The 9271-nt window shown below is 55.8% G+C and overlaps 1 protein-coding gene across 4 annotated transcripts in view; it reads right to left on the bottom strand.

The window, feature by feature from the left end:
* Window positions 1-405: 405 nt before the first annotated feature.
* The window catches only part of LOC144941771 (reticulon-1-A-like), a 75691-nt gene continuing 66825 nt past the window's right edge, over window positions 406-9271 (bottom strand). For all 4 annotated transcript variants that reach the window (XM_078868200.1, XM_078868199.1, XM_078868201.1 and 1 more), the window contains 4 exons: window positions 8840-8909; window positions 8487-8533; window positions 3627-3685; window positions 406-3255 (listed from right to left, as the gene is read on the bottom strand). In XM_078868200.1, coding sequence (XP_078724326.1) covers window positions 3213-3255; window positions 3627-3685; window positions 8487-8533; window positions 8840-8909 — 219 coding nt within the window. In that variant the 3' untranslated portion in view covers window positions 406-3212. The remainder of the gene's footprint in view (window positions 3256-3626; window positions 3686-8486; window positions 8534-8839; window positions 8910-9271) is intronic.

The raw sequence follows: 9271 nt of genomic DNA, 5'->3' as shown, positions 1-9271 counted from the left end.
CGGGGATCGTCAGCTCGCTCGAACCCCAGAGAGAGGACCCGAGTTGAATCGCCGTGTTTGGGTGGCTAAAATCAGCTGCTCCGTCTCAGCTGGGTGGGGAGGGGCTGGGTGGGGACGGGCTGGGTGGGGAGGGTGGGGCGTGGGAAGGACAGGGCTGGGTGGGGCGTTTCTGGTCACCCCGTGGTGCCCTTATAAAACTCAACGTTTAACCTACTCACGCCGGCTTGTGCCCGCCCTCACAGTCGGGCATATTTTCGGAATACACCATGCCGCCGTTGACCCTGGCCATTGACCGAGCAACCCAACGTTCCTACCAGCTCCCTCCGCAGGAATGTGTTTCCTGCGAGTGACCCGAGTGAATGCGGACACGGCGGAACGTTTCCTGCAAGCTGGCTTGGACCCCGTTTCATTAGCTCTCCTTTTTATTTTTCGAGACAAACGAAATCCACGTTCCATTGTCAGCACAACACGGGGAAGAGGAACAATTCCACGTCATCATTAACGTCGTCGTCATCATCGATCGTCGACAACATCACAACCATAATCATCATCGCACGCATTAAACAGCGAGAGAAAGAAAGAAATAGCTAGAAAATAATATAATACCGACAAATCAGCTAGCATCTTTACAACCGGACATAACAAACCGCAGCACGAGAAGAACAGCAGAACCCAAAAAAAAGAAAATGTAATGTTTTAAACGACGAGATTAAACATTCCCAGGGTATTACACGAACGCGTCGAGAAGGTTGTGGCCACGTGGACTTAAAATCATTACGTTATGGCCATGATGAAAGTCATTCAATTTCTACTGAAATATACGAGGCAGCTGGGAGGAAGGGGGCGGTGTGGGAGGGAGAAAAAGTCGTGTACTAAACACGGATAGAGGGAAGCAACATGAAAATCCGCTGGGAGGTTTTTGATTTTTTTTTGCTTGTCATGATAAGTTTTGAGGTTTTCAGAGAGAGGTGTTGAGAGTTGGGTGGGTGGTATGGGGGGAGAGGGAGGTGGTGGGTGGTAGTGGTGAGGGAAACCGATTGGTAACGGTGCCGTCCGTTGCTCGAGGCTGGGTTGTGACGTCACAATACATCGCGTTCGACCTCGCGCGCACGTGGCAGCTGACAAAAACCTACGCAAACACGCGGCCCTCGTGCATGCGCGGGTCTATCAAACCCCGTGGCGACTCCCACATACCCTCCCTTTGTGTACACCTCGCGCACGTGAGAAACTGCGGTGGGCTATTGCATGCCTGTCAACCCCCCCTGATCGGTGCCCTACCTTATTACAGAACAATTCAGACATTGTTGGTCACCCCGTGCCCCTTATACATCTCAACGTTCGTCCTACAAAGTCCCATCACAAGGGAGCAACACAAACAGACAAGAGCATTTTTGCCCCGCATTGAAACGGCTGTACGCCGTGTGGACCTGAAAACTCAATTTCCCGGTTCGAGAATTCGGGTAAACCGTATGGGTTGACAAGTATGCTATTGATTTGTAACTCTATTAATATTATTACTACATTGAATTAATCAATAATCCTCTGTTCCCCGTAACTATCCATTGCCTTTACAGAATTCGACGAATCGGGTCGCGATTCTATTTTTGTATGTATTTTAAGGTGTATGTGTGTGCAGAATCGATAGTGGTGGTGGCGGCCATGCAGTTTCCACGAGCCAGTCACGCGCGTCATCAAATACGTCACTGAGCCCATTGTGTCGTCACAGGGGGCGGCGAGAAAAAACATTGTTGTGCTGTACTTTACTCGCACCTCTACGCGCACTCCCCCGCCCCCACTTTCACGAACCTGCACCGACACATCAGGCATGGGAGAGGTCCTTCATCCAGCAGTGGATTGTACACGTACAAACGTCGTACACACGCCGTTAAATTACTCCCGATTACGTTCTTTCGTGGTGCACTGCAGGTCACCGAACGATTCCATTGATTCAATCTCAATCGCATGGGGGATCGTTGTTGCATCATCCCCACCACCACCCTCCCCCCCCTTGCTGGTTCATCTCGCAATGCAGCGAGCATGCACGTGTGAGGATGTGTGTGTATGTGTGCTTGCCCCGAAAGTCTGCCAAGGCTATACGGGGGACCTTTACTTTTGTGTACGTATGCATGCGTGTGCTCGCTAACAGTACTTGCCCCAACAGTCTGTTAAGGCTTTACGAGGGATCTTTGTACTCGTATGAGGAGCGGTGGCGCAAGAGGTTAGCGTGTGCCACGCACACCACGGCGTGCGCAAGCCAACCACGAGTTGGACTTTGTTTAACCCAGGTGCCAACTCAGGTGTGCAGGATTAGAGTCTCATCATTTGCACGAATCGATCAGGGCACAAAGCAAACACCACCACCACCACGTGCATTTCACAAACGGTGTCGGCCCGTCTGCACAAACCCAGGGTCTGACCGTACGCGGGTCCCACCGCGGACCCTTCGTCGATTACGTCACGTGGTGGCAGGGGGTCAAGGTGCAGCCCTGCAAGTGCGTGCTCGTGCCACGGCTGGATAAAGGGGGAGCTCTGGCAAAGTATGGTATTGTGGAATACTCAGTCACGCTGCTCGAGCATATTGGAAGAGAGTGGTGGGGGGAGAGGGGAGGGGGGTGGTGGGGGGGAGAGGGGAGGGGGTGGTGGGGAGCTTCCCACACTGTACCCCACCACACGAGGCGGCCTGTCGTTGCGCTCACACTGCGGTGTTTACCCGTTCGTACTGGTGGATGAGGCCCAGAGGGTGCGAAGGGATTTTTCGAAACTCGCCTCCATCGTTTCAACGTCCGCGCCGGGGAGATGGAGTCGAACAGGCACGAGCCCTGGGATTGCGAGTCCAGCCACGTGATAGCCGTCACAGCGACAACAGCAAGAACAGCATCGGATTGTATTTTGCGTCATGGTGGGGGTGGGGGGGAGAAGTAGAGAACGATGAATGAACCGATTAAATGAACGAACGAACGAATGAAACATACAGGAGTGAACCGCACGAGTGAACCAACCGCGCGTGTGTGTGTGTGTTCGCGCGGGCGCGCGTTCGTAGGAAGAGCGTAGTAGACGTGGGTTTGTCCAGGGCGGAGAGGCGAATTGGGGGAGAGTTGGCGGGTGGGGGTTGAGAGGTTTTGAGAAGGATAGGTGGGGGGGGGGGCGATGAAGAGAAGGGTTAAAGGGCGTTAAGATGGGGACGTGGGAAGGTGAAGTACGGTTCGACTTGACTACTCTTCCTTGCGTTTGGATCCAGGGATTTTGGCTTGAACCCTGCATTCGCACACGCGCGCAAACAAACACACGAAGAAACATTCCACGGCAAATCGTGTAGACCGTTGGAGCAAGTGCGGCTAGCTAGCTAGCTCCCCCCAGTGGTGATGGCTAGCGAGCATTCTTAATGAGGGAAAAGCCGGAGGGCCCATTGAAAAATCCATGCGACCACGGGGAGAGACACGCAAACTACAAATATACAGCAGCAGGCGTCAGGGTCGGGATAAAACCCATGACCTCCTTTATATCGGGCGAGATAGTTAACATCTCATAGCCACCGTGGCGCCCTTTTGCAGTACGCTGCCGACTGTTACTCGAGCGTACGCGGACAGACGGGAGTGACGGGGAAAAAACAACGCAGGCTCACTTACTTGGCCACGAAGCCGTTGATGTGACCACGGATCAGCTCAACGTACTGGTCAATCTGCGCCTGTGTTGGGAGACACGCACGCACCGACCGCATCGCATGAACAGACTGTTGGGTATCAAGTGCTGCGAACGAGCAGCGGCCCGTGAAGGCCGGCAAGGTGCAAACCACGACAGGTCGCGTGACCGGTGCAAGGTGATCATCGAAGGCCGAGTCGACCTAGGGGTGGCCCAGGGTCCAGTTCGGAAGCCACTCACCACCATGTTTTGCCATGGTCGGGAATCGAAACTCCGGTCTGCCGGGTTCGTGACGCAGCTTCGGCAAGCACGACAGCGGGTTCGCGACGTCTTTAGTGTTTTTGGTTTAAAAAAAAAAAGTTTGACTTTAACACATTCAGATTGTCGCTTTCAGTTGAAGCAACGCTGCTGACACAATGCGCTCCCGGAAAGCGTGGCGGTGGCTACGCCGGACGTGGTTGCCGCAGCGAGGGTTGCTGGATCACCACACGGATGGGTTGAGCATCAAAGAGGTGCAATAAAAAAGAGATGGTGGTCACTGCTTTCGGATGCGCTTCTGCGGCCGTCTGGAACGCGCTCTTCCATTCCGATGTTAAGGAAGCCACTTGAGCTGCGTGCACTTTTTAAATCATCATCATCTAGATGGAGAACTTATTTCTTTCAAACTGCTTTTCTGTGTTTCGCTTCTTGTCCTTCATCCCCGCACCTCCGACTAGCACGGCTGGCTACGTACGGTGCGAAAGAAGCCCACACACATACACACACAAACACCTCGCTCGCGAGTTAGAAGGCGGTACAGCAAGTGGACTAATCGTAATCTGTTTAATCCGTCTATACGGGGGGGGGGGATAAAGTGATTCCCCCTCGCGCAAGGCGTGAATTTTCTCCGGGTGCTCCGGTTTCCTCCTCCCCACGTGTATCATCAACACGACGAATCGTCGTCAATTGTCTGAAAAGTCTTATAAAAGTGGCATTGGGACCTCCTGAGGGACAACGTCCTACGGCTCAGCGTGGCTCTCCTTGATAAATAACTCAATTATTACTGCTGTTATTGTAAGGCCGTGTGGCTGGTGTGTGTACAAACTACAAATCCTACTTTCTTATGATATGCGGTGGGACAGATGTACAAAGAAGGAGGCGTGTTATAAGTTGCTTATTTACTGGAAGTAAGGGCCAGTGAAGGCAGGGGGGGGGCCTCTGAGCGAGGTTCGAGCTGCCAACGTGTGGGAGCGTGCTGGTACATGTGAGTGTGTGTACGTGTGTGTGTGTACGTGTGTGTGTGTACGTGTGTACGTGGGAGATTGTGCTGGTACATGTGTGTGTGTGTGTGTACGTGGGAGATTGTGCTGGTACGTGTGTGTGTGTACGTGGGAGAACGTGCTGGTACATGTGTGTGTGAGATTGTGCTGGTACATGTGTGTGTGTGTACGTGGGAGAACGTGCTGGTACATGTGTGTGTGGGAGATTGTGCTGGTACATGTGTGTGTGTGTACGTGGGAGCGTGCTGGAACATGTGTGTGTGTGTGTACGTGTGGGAACGTGCTGGTACATGTGTGTGTGAGATTGTGCTGGAACATGTGTGTGTGTGTATGTGGGAGCGTGCTGGAACATGTGTGTGTGTGTACGTGTGGGAACGTGCTGGTACATGTGTGTGGGAGATTGTGCTGGTACATGTGTATCTGTGTACGTGGGAGAACGTGCTGGTACATGTGTGTGTGTACGTGGGAGATTGTACTGGTACATGTGTGTGTTTGTATGTGGGAGATTGTGCTGGTACGTGTGTGTGTGTGTAAGTGGGAGCGTGCTGGAACATGTGTGTGTGTGTACGTGTGGGAACGTGCTGGTACATGTGTGTGTGTACATGGGAGAACGTGCTGGTACATGTGTGTGTGTGTGTACGTGGGAGATTGTGCTGGAACATGTGTGTGTGTGTAAGTGGGAGCGTGCTGGTACATGTGTGTGTGTACGTGGGAGATTGTGCTGGTACATGTGTGTGTGTACGTGGGAGATTGTACTGGCACATGTGTGTGTGTGTGTAAGTGGGAGCGTGCTGGTACATGTGTGTGTGTACGTGGGAGATTGTGCTGGTACGTGTGTGTGTGTGTACGTGGGAGAACGTGCTGGTACATGTGTGTGTGTACGTGGGAGATTGTACTCGTACATGTGTGTGTGTGTGTGTATGTGGGAGATTGTGCTGGTACGTGTGTGTGTAAGTGGGAGCGTGCTGGTACATGTGTGTGTGTACGTGTGGGAACGTGCTGGTACATGTGTGTGTGTGTACATGGGAGAACGTGCTGGTACATGTGTGTGTGTATTTGGGAGATTGTGCTGGTACATGTGTGTGTGTGTGTACGTGTGGGAACGTGCTGGTACACGTGTGTGTGTGTGTACGTGTGGGACGCGCTGGTACACGTGTGTGTGTGTGTGTACGTGTGGGAACGTGCTGGTACGTGTGTGTGTACGTGTGTGTGTGTACGTGTGTGTGTGTACGTGTGGGAACGTGCTGGTACGTGTGTGTGTACGTGTGTGTGTGTACGTGTGTGTGTACGTGTGGGAACGTTCCGTCGTTTTTCCCTCCCAACAGAGGAGGCTCGCGCTGCCAAGCACGAATATTTGGCGTGACGACAAAAACTCAAAACCAAAAAAATCCGCGCCCACGCACACCCACGCAGCAACACGAACGCACACACGCACACAATCTTAGGCGCGCACACGTGCACAGCGGCCATCATTCGCTGTCGAGTCATGGTGACGTCACCACGCCGCTTGTGCCAGGCTAGGTGCCCTGTGAGGCCACGTGAAGAGTGGAAAATTCCTCGCTGGCATGACGTGATGGGACAGAGCCAGGTGTTATTGATTAACGGAGATGACTGGAAGACGCACCACCTGTGCTCCCCACTGTCAACTCGCTGCCGTTGTAGCCGCCCTGCGCTCCGCTCGTTATTGGGGCGCCTGCCTCCAACTGCCCAGTCAGCGTCAGATCCTGACACCGCTGGTACCAGTCATCAGCGAGTCCACTCAGCTCCACATTCCTCCTGTACCGTATCAGGCCGTCTCTCTCGCCCATGCTGTGCGCGTGCAATAGCCCCCTCTATCCAGTTTGATAGAAGGCGCCACGCGTGGCGAGATGTTAACTGCCTTGCCTGGTGCGCAGGAGGTCGTGGGTTCGATCTCAACCTTGACCGCCTGCTGCTGTATATTTGGAGTTTGCGTGTCTTCCCGTGTTCGCGTGGATTTTTCTCCGGATCCTCCGGTTTTTCCCTCCCACATTTAGAGTCAACATCACGCGTTTATAGAGCATTTGCCTGCTGCTGTACATTTCCACGTGATGTTAAGCCACTTCCGTTGACCTATCGTTTGTGATACAGCCACGTCGATTCTGAAACAAAAGCTACGTAGCTCTGTTGGTACCTTCCCTGGTAAAATAAAAAAAAAATTTTACTGTTTCGTTTCACAGTTTAATAGACAGAATCTGCTCAGGCTTGCCGGCGGCTGGGCATGCGGTCGACACGACCCAGAACAACGCAGCGCCTCTCCCGTTGGAGGAGATGACCGCCAGGACTGGCGTCCGGGATCTTTTAAGGGATCTGCGGAGCCTCTCACGGCCTGCGCGCATCTCCCTGCCAGCGGCTCCGCGTTACGCAAGCGCGGTTCGAGAAGGGAGGAGGGGTGCGTGCCGACCGTGGCCGAGAAGACTTGGAGCAGACGGGGGCCAGATGCCGCGATTCCACGCGGCGTCACGCAGGCCGGTGAAAAAGGAATCGCCGCCGGACCTGTGCCGCCAAACCGGAGCTGGCCGTGACCAACACTGCCCTCGGAATTGGAACCATTCCACCCTTTTGCGTAACCGCCACATTCATCAAGGGGAGTTGCCGGGTGGAGTATTCGGTGGGGTATTTGGCATTGGGTTAGCATTGGGTTAGCCGGGTGGTGAGTACGCAAACGCACGTGGCACATGGTAGGCAGCGTCAGGCCCGGCCACCTTCGTCTCCCCACCCTGCCGCTCCCCCCCCCCCCACTCACCCCGCCCCCCACTCACGCAGCCCTTTGCCCCCACTCACCCAGCCCTTTGCCCCCACTCAACCCACCCCCCACTCACCCCGCCCCCCCCTCACCCCGCCCTCCACTCAACCCGCCCCCCACTCAACCCGCCCCCCACTCACCCCGCCCTTCCCCCCCACTCACCCCTCCCCTCACCCCCCCTACTCACCCCCCCACCCTGCCGCTCCCCCCCACTCACCCCGCCCTTTGCCCCCACTCACCCAGCCCCCACTCACCCAGCCACCCACTCACCCAGCCACCCACTCACCCCGCCCTTCCCCCCCACTCACCCCTCCCCTCACCCCCCCCACTCACCCCCCCACCCTGCCGCTCCCCCCCACTCACCCCGCCCTTTGCCCCCACTCACCCCGCTCCCCACTCACCCCGCTCCCCACTCACCCCGCCCCCCACTCACCCCGCCCCCCACTCACCCCGCCCCCCACTCACCCCGCCCCCCACTCACCCCGCCCTTCCCCCCCACTCACCCTGCCCCCACTCACCCAGCCACCCACTCACCCCACCCTTCCCCCCCACTCACCCCGCCCCCACTCACCCAGCCACCCACTCACCCCGCCCTTCCCCCCCACTCACCCCTCCCCTCACCCCCCCCCCCACTCACCCCCCCACCCTGCCGCTCCCCCCCACTCACCCCGCCCTTTGCCCCCACTCACCCCACCCCCCACTCACCCCGCCCCCACTCACCCAGCCACCCACTCACCCCACTCTTCCCCCCCACGTACCCCGCCCCCCACTCACCCAGCCCCTCCCCCCCCTTCCCCCTCTCCACCCCCCAACCCACGACTCACCTGGTGCTTCTCATAAACAACGGGGATGGTGAAGAGCCCCACCACAACTGTAAACAACAACACAAATTAACACACATCAACAACAGATCAACAGCCACAACAATCATCAATGAGCAAGTCATTTGTGTGCGATTTGTGCGTGTATGATGCTGGGCGATGGTGTGTGATGGTGTGTGATGGTGTGTGATGGTGTATGATGGTGTGTGATGGTGTATGATGGTGTGTGATGGTGTGTGATGGTGTGTGATGACGAGTGTGTATGATGTGCTGCCGGGCCACCGTGTGTGATGCCGTGTGTGACGTCATGCGTGACGCCGTGTGTAACGTGGGAGCAATGCGACGATGTTGCTCACCAATGATGACGATGGTGAGGCCGTTGAAGATGGCACCCACGTAGGTCAACAGCCAGACGAACACGGCAAACTGCGGATGGCACAGGGGCAGCGGCACAGGCAGACAATCAGTTGGGCAGCAGGCAGGTGAGAGGTGAGACGGCCACACAGGCAGAGAGAGCGACCGTTGTACAGGGAAACCGACGGCCAGACAAGAGTGAGAGACAAAGGGATGCGTCAGACTGACAGACGATGAAATAGCGGGGACGGACAGGCAGACAGTGATCGACCGACGGATTCGTACGGAGCAACAGGCGAACGGACGTTCAGATAAAAGGCACGCAAACAGTCGGACAATGCGTCAGGCCGACACAGCCCCGACGGATGACAGCCAGACAACAGTCGGACAAATAGACAGACGGACGGACGGACAGAACGGCGTGACAGGCAGAC

The sequence above is a fragment of the Lampetra fluviatilis genome, chromosome 25, assembly GCF_964198595.1.
Source record: "Lampetra fluviatilis chromosome 25, kcLamFluv1.1, whole genome shotgun sequence".
Taxonomy (NCBI): Eukaryota; Metazoa; Chordata; class Hyperoartia; order Petromyzontiformes; family Petromyzontidae; genus Lampetra; species Lampetra fluviatilis.
The sequence above is the reverse complement of the archived record's forward strand: the minus strand, read 5'-3'. Positions and strand labels throughout refer to the sequence as shown.